General features: G+C 36.7%; 1 protein-coding gene across 1 annotated transcript in view; it reads right to left on the reverse strand.

The window, feature by feature from the left end:
* Nucleotides 1-1734, reverse strand: part of TLX3 (T cell leukemia homeobox 3) — a 5958-nt gene extending 4224 nt beyond the window's left edge. Inside the window, exons 1-2 of the mRNA XM_088458903.1 lie at nucleotides 1211-1734; nucleotides 1-203 (exon numbers count right to left, since the gene is read on the reverse strand). The exon at nucleotides 1-203 is cut by the window's left edge and continues 41 nt beyond it. Coding sequence (XP_088315029.1) covers nucleotides 1-203; nucleotides 1211-1625 — 618 coding nt within the window. The 5' untranslated portion in view covers nucleotides 1626-1734. The remainder of the gene's footprint in view (nucleotides 204-1210) is intronic.
* Between the last annotated feature and the right edge of the window lie 11761 nt (nucleotides 1735-13495).

Raw genomic sequence — 13495 nt, forward strand, 5'->3', positions numbered from 1 at the left:
AGCATCGGTCATTTTGAGGGATTTGGCTAAGGCAGCCCTCTCCGCTGAGGCCAGGTATTTTTGGCGATGAAAACGCTTTTCCAGTTCGCAGATCTGCACCCGCGAGAAGGAGGTGCGCGGTTTTTTGCGCTTGGGCGGTGTCCGGTTCTGGTACGGATGCCCAATCCTGCGGGTGACTGTAAAGGGCGTTAGCGCTGCGGCAGCTGTAGGGGGGATACAGGAAGGTTAATATAATACATATTTTGTTTTCATGGACATAAAAAGATGCATGTCGTTTTCAGACCTGTATACTTTGCCAATAATTACATAATAATAATAATAATAATAATAATAATAATAATAACAAAAAGGTTACAACTCGAAAGAGTAATTAGTAATTTTGAAGAAGAATACAGACCGTAAAATGTGTGTAAAAAAACAACAAAAAAGTTCTGATTTTCTTGTAATTAATATAAGTTTTTCTATCTTAAAAAAGTGGTAGAAATTCGGATAATGGGATTATGTTTCACATTGCTCTTCACACTTGGCCTGTGCCGCAGATTCCTTCTATTATTATTATTATTATTATTATTATTATTATTATTATTATTATTAGTATTTATTTATTTATTTATATATAAGGCACCACAAGGGTTCTGTAACACAGTACAAGGGGAAAAACTGACAAGATACATGAGTACAGGCTAATACAGACAGCACATAAATACACACAGATACATAATTACAGTGTACAGATAAGCCTAATGATGTAGGGAAAACAAAAGGAAGATGGCCCTGCTCATATGAGTGTACAATCTATACTGTTTATCAACGCTGTATCATAGCAAATAGGGAGGTAAAGAGAACTTTCGCCTACATTTATTATGCCCAGAGGTTAAGAACAGAGGCCATATGTTCTGTACATACAATTACTCCTCTACACAGCGTGTAATGTGTATCTCTGTACTGTGGTCGTCTATGTATTCTTTTGGTGCTGTGATTATATTACACTTATATACACTGAAATATTCTACTTCAAATATAACACAATTATTACAGTTTCTCTCATCTGCAAAATTCGTAAAAAATGCGCTTTCTACAACATTATTGTATGTATCGATGTATTTTTAGTCTTGTTACAATTAAAGCACAGCTGCCTAGTTTTACCGTTCCCCGGCATCTACGAGACCCTAGCAGTGTAACATCAGCATGAGTGTGCCTTTTTCCTCACCTGAGAATCTTTCTTTGACAAACCTTCTGCTGCTCTCCATCCAGGGGAAGTTAAGGCTGCCAAGGCCGGGCATAGCTGGCATGGTAGGGATGGCACTGGAGATGGGAGGTGGGACTGCACCAGGGATAGGCCGATGGGCTGGCACCCTGATGACTCCAGCTGGAGCCAAGCTCAGATTTACACTGTAAGATCCCGATTCTTCAAAGGCTGCCCCGATGCCAGGGAAAGAGGCTGGCAGGGAGGGATAAGGGACACTCGATCGGCTAACTGAGCTGCCCAAGTAATTTGTGCTCTCTGAGCCCCTGGGAGCAGACTGAGAGGAGTTTTCCTGGTCAGAGTTATTTAGGATCTGATCAATTCCAAAGCTGATGGGTTCATGTTGGTGCTGGGTCTGGGTGTTGGTGGGCTGATCCATCCTCTGTCAGTGGAATAATTGGCTATAGCTGCTATGTGTCCCCTTATTTAGTCCTCTCTTACAGTAGATCCATGTACGGCCGCCTGGATGTCAGACTGAAACTTTGCCAAGCCTGCTCCTGCCCCATAGGCTCTGTGTCATCACTTTGTATCAAGCCTCGACTTTCAGCTTCTCCTTTACTTCCCGCGGCCCTGATTGGCGGGGGGAATCAAGCCTCTGCCCTGCCATTGGCTGCTTGCTTTCATCAGCAGGTAATTCATTGAAATAGTAGCTTAGGGACTGTTCTAAGGTGACATCATTTTAACAAACGAACAATAGGTCAAATTTATTAGCTAGGATAATAGGTGGTGGGTATTTCAATAGCATGTTTAAGGCGAAACAGAACGCCTTGTCGTTTATTTAGGGAGAACAATGGGATCGAAACGCTTTGCAGAAAACTAAAATGCACGAGGTTCACTATTAAAACTATTCAAGGATTTACTTCACACCCCAACTCTTCTTTGTGTTGGAGGCAATGATAAGGGTGATTTTCACTGGACATGTCTGACAAGTATTTTACACGTCTAAATAATTGTCTAATAAATGATCATTGATGCTTTATCTTATTATTCGCATCTCTATAGGGGAACATGGATCCAGCATTGTCACTCTGTGTCAATATTATCGTAGCAAAATGCATTTTTATTTATCTGTTTAACAAAGATAACATTATAGTGCTGTTTTCTTTTTGCTTTTCTTTATTTTTTTAATGTATTTTTAGTGTGTTTTGTTTTTGTACCTGGTTTTTTATTTATTTATTTTTAAAGTAAGTCTGCACACATAATAAACATTATGTAACATATTGTTAGTGTTACCCTAATATAATTATAGCGTGTAAGGGAAGTGAATAATTTTTCAAAAATATATCTGGCACTGTACTTTTTCATTTTGTTATGCTTTTTTAAAAAAAATAAAAAAAATAAAAAAAAATACTTCTGTGCAGTCATATTTCTAGCAGCAATTTATTTGGTGGGATTGCATAGGTCCAGCCAGGTATGTGAATAAACCAGTATATGTCATGAACGTTCTGTAAATTATACAAGTTCACTCCCATTACTTTGTCTGAGCCATTCCCATTACATGTTGCAATCGTTAAAGATGTTCTGCCTAATTGCAGATAACTGTGGGCAATTATGATTGCAATATATTTCTCTGCCACATGTTTTTTTTTATTGTACACGTGAATTATTTTTATTATCAGCGTTGGAATTAAATGAAGATGAAGAGTCAATGTGATCTTACAGTGTTTCATGTGCCAATGAGTTTAGATTACATCTAATATGCTCAGGTTATGAGTTTTTAGACGCTCCCTAATTTTTTTTTCTAATGATTATTATTAAATGAAGGTGTTAAAAAATTATCCAGTGCACAAATAAGTTTGCTTTTCACTTTGATAGCCAGTTGGAGGGGGTTCTAGCATCATCTAATAGAGTGTAATAGTATTTGATCAGTACCTGTTATTTCTGAATTTGTAACCGGTAAATCATTTACAAGGCAGAATGATAACTCGGGGAGAAAAAACAATCCTGCAAAATTCAATTACTGCAATGCACCATAGCGATTGTCAAAGGAACTGATAAGCTATAGTACATGCGGTGTTGTGTTATAATGCTCATCACTGGGGATAGATCAGACAACCCTGTTCTAGTGAATATACAATCAGAGGCACGTGAAAGGCACTTCTAACCCCATCGCATCTTTATAGCACGGTCTGCAAACCTGTTGGCAATAGCTACCTCGTTATAGGATCGTGATAATTACTTCATGCAAACATAATTTCCAATATAAATGTACAGTGGACTCAGTTATAACACCTATGTATAGTTCTGGGTTAAATATAAACGATCAATTTGGCTTTATCTCACTTTTTGTTTATCTATTTTTATGTGCGTGGCTTGTGATGGTTCGGATAATGCAATAATATGAATATGGAAATAAATGATAAGTAAATACAAAAATAAAAGTAACATGATAAGAGGCTTCGAATATGCTAAAGAAGACATCTGTTGCAGGGCTTTATCCAGGTGTAAAGGGGACCAAGGCGTCATACTGTATGAAAGTCCTTATAACAAATGATTTGTAAAGATCAGGGTCTATACATATAATATAGCTGCACTACAATGGTTGTCACACTTTAATATGCAATCTCTGTCTGTCGGGGACTTCTGTCTTTTCTCAGAGAGTCTTTGTAAACAATAACAGGGAAAGTGTAACAATAACAGGGAGAGTGTAACAATAACAGGGAGAGTGTAACAATAACAGGGAGAGTGTAAGCTTCTGATTTTCCTTTTATAATAGCTCTAAGAACATTAAAAAAGTATTACAATAAGGCACTGAGACGTGTTATGTGTACATCTATTACTTTTATGTTCGGCTAACCCGACAGTAAGACACAATAATCACTATTATGTATTCTCAAATATATATATATATATATATATATATATATATATATATATATATATATATATATATACATACATACATACATACACGCACGTGTATATATATATATATATATATATGTATATATATATTATATATATATATATATATATATATACACACAAAGAAAACATATAGAATGTCTTTATGCGGTCCACAACAGTAATGAGCGTTTTAAATAGAGGGTCGCTTTTAAATACACTTATTTTTATTTAATTTTACTTGTGGATGGTAAGTGAAAATTGCTATTGAGTTCATTGTCTGCAGAAATAATAATAACAATAAAAAAACTAGAGGTTTATGAGGACTATATGGATTGTAGATGCGAGTACATATAGATGTGTCCATTACTAATAACACTGGACCATAACTGGAGTGGGAGGTGTAATATAAGGAGACGAGCGCTACAGTCCTCGGATATGTCGCTAAATGCAGCTTCCTGGGATGCAGGGCAGCCGTGAGCAGGAGAAATATGAGTGACACTGAGATAACAGAGAGATGGATGATAAGTAGATGGTGGATTTAGGAGATATTAGTGTCTGTATAATAAAACGGGATCTATAATAAGAGTTGATATTATAATAACCCGGCATAATAAAAAAGTAAAAAATCTATAAAACCTGTGCAAGAGATATCTGTACTCAAACAACACAGCAGCCCTATTTATCTTACTGGCCATTATTAACATTTAATAAACACAAGAAGTCTATATAGGGGCAGTTTACATTACAGAAGAAAGTAGTATAGCAAGTGGCACATTTTCTGTTACATGATTCTTTAATAAGGTGTAATGTGCCGAATACACAACTGTCATTATTTCTATATGCGCTTAGTACATTTGTGATGCAAACTACCAAAGTAAAGCGTAGACTAACACCCAACAAATGTAATTATAGTAAATCAACAATTGAGGGTAAAAATGCATTAACATTCTGCAGGACATCTTATTCGGAAGTAGCATATTCGATTAATGTGCTTTTATGATAACTAATAGCATGCCATTCTTTATAATAAAATAAGCAATTTCTGGTAACACTGAGAAAAAATAATGTGGATATCTTTCAAAACCTCTGTAAAAAAAAACAAAAAAACCCAACAACCCAGGTCTGGGAACCTTTTAAGGGTGCATGCTACTGCTGGGCTAATGAGAGACTTGCCTTGAGTATTACTTAGCGCAAATGATCTACTGATTTAGAAAAGAAAAGGCAATTAGTCTTCATTGGATTATATGAGATGGATCTGGAACATATACTGCACTGATTATAGCATTTACAGGTGATTTAGCTGCCCATAATGAAAAACTGGCCCCATAATATTATCTACTGTAGGCTGAATTTGGGTGGCATTAAGGACATAAAAGCATTTCCGCTTTAAGCAGTTTGTCGCGTATTAATCGTGCTGAATTTCTAAAAGTACCTTTGTCTAAGAATATTTAATATTTTAAAGGCAATTAGATTGGACGCTAAAAAGCTCAATTATGAAGATTAGATAAATGAAGAACTGGCATTGTTGAAAGGAGTCACTCAATTGCATAACCATTTATTTTGACATGCAAAGTACTTATCAATTACAAACATACATATTTACAAGGGCGGGGAGAGACTCCTCTGGGGTATCATTGGCTCTGGATCCAGCTACAAGCTCTTTAGACCAAGTGCCCAACCTACAATATATATCATAGCATTGAATTGCTCGGTAAATCCTGCCTTTACAGTCAATAGTGTATCACATAGAACAGTGCCTGGGTAATAGTAAATAAGACCAGCGAGATGGTGTTGTCTAGATAAAGTGATTCAGATAGAAGAATAAACTGAGTTCATTCAACGATTGGTATAAATCTCCATCCATTATTGTGTATGTTAAATTCCTACCAAACTGAATCGTTTCATATGTGTGTGTGTATACATACATGTGTACATATATATATATATATATATATATATACACTTATGTAGATATATACATGTGTACATAATGTGTATATACACACAAACATATAAATATATGTATCTCACTAAATATATATAATTAGAAACATGTTTATATAGAGAGAAGAAGAGAGAGCGAGAGCTATATATAAACACACACACACAGACACACACAGACACATCTATCTATCTATCTATCTATCTATCTATCTATCTATCTATCTATCTATCTATCTATCTATCTATCTATCCTGTATATAGTTGATGCAAAAAGAATGGCACTTCAAAAGAGGCAATTGTATAAACTCAAAAGTTTAATGTTATATATATTTTCCAAATCCTATATCTCTAATATATATAACTTATATCGTGGGTATTAATAAGTTATAAATAGTTATTACGTTGCCTTAGACTTTGACATTACAAGCCTATGAGAATGAACTAGGACCAGTGCTGATGTTTGATCAGCTGTGCACAATAAAACAAAATGTTTTATATAAATCGACAGTCAGTTTAACTTGACGGAAGGCTAAGGAAAATATTTCCTTTATGGAAACAAAGTGCTGGAGTGATAGATGCATTCGGGGCTGCTGTGATTCAGGCTATCCTATGACAGAGTCCATGTGAAATTATGGGTCTATTATTCCACGGAGCTCTGAGAGCTGCCTGGGAGGCTGAAAAAGCCCTAATTTGATTTTTTCCACTTGCACTTGCGTGTCTAAGCTGACTGGTCATTAGTTTGAGTTTCTATAGAGTGGAGATAATTGGATTTACAGGATACCAGCAAGCTGGTGTGCCAGCTTTCAGCAAAGAGCATCCCAGCTCTGGACATGGATACAGTTAAAGACAGAGGGGGAGAACAGAGTGAGTGGGAGGGTCAGATGGTGAGGTAGAAAGGAAAAGGGGGGGGGGGGGGGGTACAAATCACCCCAGGCCTGGCCTGAAGGCACCATTTCTGGAAGACTCCAGTCCAGCCTACAACTTGATACTTTAGTGAATAGTGAAGAGAAATAAAATGATACCAGGTTCTGAATCAGGGAAGGCTTTGTTAGAGGAAATTGCAGCTGATCTGCATAATGGGGGCTCTGCTTGCCCAAGGCGATCTCTTTATTGCATGTGTGTCTGCTGTTATCAATTTCGTGAACAATTTCACAGGGAGCCTGGCAGACTTAAACTGGAATAATATGCAAAGATGAGCTTTGAATAATGAATGATGTGCTTTTAAACCAATTTCCAAAGTGTCTGTGATAGTACAATATGAAACGGGCTGGTAAGTAATAGTGTATTTAAAAGGCGCTAGTATGTTTTTATTACAATATTTAAAAGATATCTATATTATTTTGAAAAATGGAAAATAGATCACAAAGTTTTCAGGACGATCCTAAACACTTTTCTTCCTGACAAGAAGCTTAAGGATTCCCGTCTATAGGATCCAGTGACGTTTGGCGATGGTTAGTCGCCTTATTAAATATTAACAGTGTTTTAATACAGGCGTTTGGCTTTAATGTGTTGACATTGTACAGTTTTGCCGCAATCAGAGAGAGGATTTAATCAGATTCCCAGCTCAGAGTCTGACGTGTACAGTCATTTTATATTTACTACTTACAAAAACCCCCAAACAAAACAAAACAAAACAAAAAACCCCCCAAAAAACAAAACAAGTGGAAATGTAATTGGCGATAGTTCTAGGAGTAATGTCCTCACTATATTTTCTGACCGCCTGAAAAGGTAGGAAGACCCTGATGGTGTCATTGGACATTGGGAACTTCTGTGATCTCCACCTGGCAGACAGATATGGAGACATGTGTCAAATGCAGAATATTGAAATAGAGGTTTGATGTACACAGTGTAAAGGGAGGAAACACAGACTTAGTTATTAAAAACGGACTAGTGTAATTTATATAATGAGGACAACGTGCCTTTTACTACAGAAAATACTCTCTCTCTCTCTCTCTCTCTCTCTCTCTCTCTCTCTCTCTATGTATATATTTATTTATTATACGTAGACATTCATGTGTCTCCATCTTCAAAGGCACAACAATTGCCCAGTTAATTTGATTAAGAGAATATACTTTTTTCTATTGCTATGCTTGAATTTATTGCAGTTAAATAAATAACAGATGCCTGTCAATATGACACACATCAAAGGCAATTAAACGAGTGCCGAAAAGTTTTGTACATAAACACCATTGGATAATCTCTCTCTCTCTCTCTCTCTCTCTCTCTCTCTCTCTCTCTCTCTCTCTCTCTCTCTCTCTCTCTCTCTCTCTCTCTCATTACACCCTTATGAATAAGAATGCTTATATAGTTCGCTATTTTATATTGTTTCTCCGTTATTGGCATTTTTATTAGCAGCTAAATATGTTCATATTTTGAATTAAGAGAAACTCAGGAATTAATTTTCCTTGCCTTCATTGCCGTTTATATTCGCAGTCCCTGAGGATATTGTATATCCCTACATTTTCATTTGTTGATCACACGCTGTTAGGAAATTGATTTTCCCCACTGATACAACGTAATGGTGATCATCACTTTGTACACATTGAGCTATGTAGAATAATTGCGTTGGAGGATTATTAATAAGAAAGACTAATTAAACTAGTCTTTGAAAATTATTTGTTCTGGAATATTTAAAAACACGGTTGATCTACCCATGATCGTGAATACTTTGCTTCATTAAAACACTGTAGTGTATAGTGCAGAATTCATTTTTTCCCTGATCATATTGAATACAGTAGGAAATTAAAATCTGGAACATTTGCTTAATGATCTTTTTTGTGTTCTCATTTATTTATTCCATATTCATCCGCAAACAGTTTTCAACATTATGTTCCAGAATGACACATAAAACAATGTGTTTGTTTCCCTACTGCTTATTTTAACACAATGCATATAATGAAATGGTTTTGTTGAAATTTCTATACTTTTACTGTTATTGTAATTTGTTCAATGTTAATTATATTTTCCCAAATATAGTGTCCTTCATAGCCACCTGATTTAGTCATCCATATATGTGTTCGTGTGTGTTGTAGTATGATGCTCTGGTGAGCTCCCCTTTAAATACATGCATATATATATATATATATATATATGTGTGTGAGTGTGTGTGTGTATATATCATAAACAAAGTGGCACTCAGACTATTTTCAAGTGAAAAAAGTTGAATTCTACTGTATTATACAGTAAAATTCAACTTTTTTCACTTGAAAATAGTCTTGGAGTGCCACTTTGTTTAAGGAGTTTTATATATATATATATATATATATATATATATATATATACATATATATATATATATAGTCAGGTGCATAAATATTGGGACATTGACTGAATTTTCAGATTTTGGCCTCTATTCACCACCACAATGGCTTTGAAATGAAACAAACAAAATGTGCTTTAACTGCAGACTTTCAGATTTAATTTGAGGGTAATTACATCCAAATCAGGTGAACGGTGTAGGAATTACAACGGTTTCTATATGTGCCTCCCACTTTTTAAGGGGCCAAAAGTAATGGGACAAACTAAACAATCCTAAATCTAACTTTCACTTTTTAATACTTTGTTGCAAATCCTTTGCAGGCAATTACAACCTGAAGTCTGGAATGCATAGACATCACCAGATGCTGGGTTTCTGCTTGTTCTTGGGGCATTTTCCCTTCAGTTTTGTCTTCATCAAGTGAAATGCATGCTCAATCGGATTCAGGTCAGGGGATTGACTTGGCCATTGCGTAACATTGTACTTTTTTGCCTTAAAAAACTCTTTGGTTGCTTTTGCAGTATGCTTTGGGTCATTGTTCATCTGCACTGTGAAGCGCCGTCCAATGAGTTCTGAAGCATTTGAATGAATATGAGCATATAATATTGCCTTGCAAAAGTATTCACCCCCTTAGCTTTTTACCTTTTTTGTAACATTACAACCTGTAATTTACTATTTTTTTATCTGAATTTTATGTGATGGATCTGCACAAAATAGTGTAATTTGGTGAAGTGAAATGAGAAAATGATATATAAAGCAGAATCTTTTTTAAATTAAATTCTGAAAATTGGCATGTGCATATGTAATCACCCCCTTTGCTATGAAGCCCCTCAAAAGTTTTCGTGCAACCGATTACCTTCAGAAGTCACATAATTAGTGAAATGAAGTCCACCTGTGTGAAATATAAGTGTCACATGATCTGTCAGTATAAACACACCTTTTCTGAAAGGCTCCAGAGGCTGCAACACCAATAAGCAAGAGGCATCACACCATGAAGACCAAGGAGCTCTCCAAACAAGTCAGGGACAAAACAAAGTGTTTGAGAAGTACAATTCTGGGTTGGATTATAAACAAATATCCAAATCTTTGATGATCCCCCGGAGCACCATCAAATCCATTATCATCAAATGGAAAGAACATGGTACCACAACAAACCTGCCAAGAGAGGGCCGCCCACCAAAACTCACAGACCGGGCAAGGAGGGCATTAATCAGAGAGGCAGCACAGAGACCAAAGGTAACCCTGAAGGAGCTGCAGAGTTCCACAGCAGAGACTGGTTTATTCGTGCATGTGACTACAATAATCCGTACACTCCATAGAGCTGGGCTTTATGGAAGAGTGGCCAGAAAAAAAACATTACTTAGTGATAGAAATAAAAAAAACACGATTTGAGTTTGCCAAAAGGCATGTGGGCGACTCCCCAAATGTATGGAGGAAGGTGCTCTGGGCAGATGAGCCTAAAATTGAACTTTTCGGCCACCAAGGAAAACGCTATGCCTGGCGCAAACCCAATACATTATTATTATTATTACCAGTTAATTATATAGCGCATATATATTCCGCAGCTCTTAACACATCCCATCACCCCAAGAACACCATCCCCACAGTGAAACATGGTGGTGTCAGCATCATGCTGTGGGGATGTTTTTCAGCAGCAGGGACTGGGAAACTGATTCGAGTCGAGGGAAAGATGGATGGTGCGAAATACAGGGATATTCTTGAACAAAACCTGTTTCAGTCTGCCTTTGATTTGAGACTGGAACGAGGTTCACCCTCCAGCAGGACAATGACCAGAAACAACACTCGAGTGGTTTAAGGGGAAACATTTAAATGTGTTGGAATGGCCTAGTCAAAGCCCAGATCTCAATCCAATTGAGAATCTGTGGTCAGACTTAAAGATTGCTGTTCACACGCGGAAACCATCCAGCTTGAAGGAGCTGGAGCAATTTTGCCTTGAGGAATGGGCAAAAATCTCAGGGGCAAGATGTGGCAAGCTCATAGAGACTTATGCAAAGCGACTTGCAGCTGTGATTGATGCAACAGGTGGCTCGACAAAGTACTGACTTTAGGGGGGTGAATAGTTATGCACGCTGAAGTTTTCTATTATGTTGTCCTAAATGTTGTTTGATTCACAATATAAAAAAACCCCACAACTTCACAGTTGTAGGCATGTTCTGTGAATGAAATGATGCACACCTTCAAACAATCCATTTTAACTCCAGGTTGTGAGGAAACAAAAAATGAAAAATGCAAAGGGGTGTGAATACGTTTGCAAGACACTGTTATGAATACCCAATGATCTATACACCTTAAATGTCGCTATTTAGCGTTATAAATTGCACAAGAAATAATTGCTTTCCAGACTTCGATTGTGGTTCCAAAGCACAAAAAGATATTATTCACCAAAAAGCAGATAGTTACATGCTGTGATCTAAATACAGTTAGCGCAAACAAATTATACAATCACAAGGTACTGTCGAATACATGTGCTCTGGATCCAGATTCCCGGCATCAACTATGAAACCTCCGTCAACAGCAAAGACAGATGACTAACTATCAGATCCAGAGTGCTTATTTATGTACCCTTACAGAGATAAGTAATACAATAGAACAAGTTAGCATAATCCCATTGTTTTTTTTTCCTGGTTCTTCTGTTACGATATAGTTCATAGGTCGGTTTGTATTGTAATAGTCCAGCCTCCAACAGCTCTTTGTGTCCATTTTCCTGCCGAAGAACAAGTCTAAACTGGCTAATAAACATTACATTACAGAGTACATTTCAGTGCCTAACTCTCTATGATCCATAATTTGCAGACACATGTTGCGATCTCCCTGCTGATGGAACCGGAGATCTGCAAATAAACAGTGGTTTAGAATAGCACTAAACACAGTCTGCTTATCATGTACTAAACCTGAGATCTTAAATATAGTCGCATCATTAAATAATTAATAGAGAATAAAACCTTGGATATTAACCTTAATGCTAGGGAACCTGTCTATGTAAGTTTGCAATGTGTAAGTGTAAGGATGTTAAGAAAAGATGCTAGTTAGCGTTGTGCGTCTACGTGTTTGTGAAGTACACCGTGGTACGTGTTTTGCAGGATTGTTCATATTATATGTTTTAGTAAATATATGTAGTTATATAATGAGGACTTTTAACATTGTTCTATTGCGTGGGAATTGCACAATGCTAAATAATAACATCGCCGTATGTACTGATATTGTGTGAGATTTGCTAAAATGGCGTTGGGTGGCCATTCGCAAAATGGCATCTTGTTGCCATTCGCAAAATGGCGTTGTGCAGATTTTAATTTTAACAGATTCTGTCTCAGCCAATTATCCAGCTTCAACAGTCCACCCTTTGATAGCAAACAACAAACTATCAAACTTTGATTTTAAAACTTTAATATAGGCTTACACTATGACATATTATTTAATGTTATATTATGGGATGGCACAAGGTGGTTCTTAAACCATCAATGATGTGTCTCTAAGGGGGACATAAAGCTACCCTTATACGCACACTGCAGATCTTGGGATATCATGGAAAAGATGTGGGGATGCATCTAACCTATAAAGGAAGTCTTGAAGGGGATAGGGACTTACATTATTTAAGATGTCTACAATAACATTTCATAATACATTTCATGCATGGCTAAATCTATACATCATCTGATGGTACATTCTAGTTCAGGGTTGTAATGCAATCCTTCATTTACCTCAGTATTCATATTGTTACTACTGACCACCATCATAATTTCATTCCTTCGATTTACCTTATCTTTACATTTTTCACATTTCAACACAGTAGAAACACATTTGACACATAAGCCAATTACTATGATGACAACCAATATGAGGATCAGGAGTTTACCTATGCTAGCAACTATTACCTGGACCCACTCCCCTAGACTGGAGAACCATTTCACTGGGTTCAACCAAGAAACCCATTCCTCTACCTTCTTCTCTACTTCAGCCACTGAAGCATTATGGTTCTTCTGAAATTCCCATTTGAACTGCAGGATTTTGTCCATCTTCTGGTCTATCACCTCCTTGGGGTAACTAGTATCGTTCGTGATGTATGTGCAACACTTTACACCAAATTGGGTTTCTAAGGTCACACAATACCCTCCAGTGACAGCTGTTAAATAATTTAACACTAGCCTATGTTGCACCAGTTCTTTCTTGTAGGCCTGTAACTC

Source organism: Taudactylus pleione, unplaced genomic scaffold, assembly GCF_031769625.1.
Source record: "Taudactylus pleione unplaced genomic scaffold, aTauple2 ptg000864l, whole genome shotgun sequence".
NCBI classification, from domain to species: domain Eukaryota; kingdom Metazoa; phylum Chordata; class Amphibia; order Anura; family Myobatrachidae; genus Taudactylus; species Taudactylus pleione.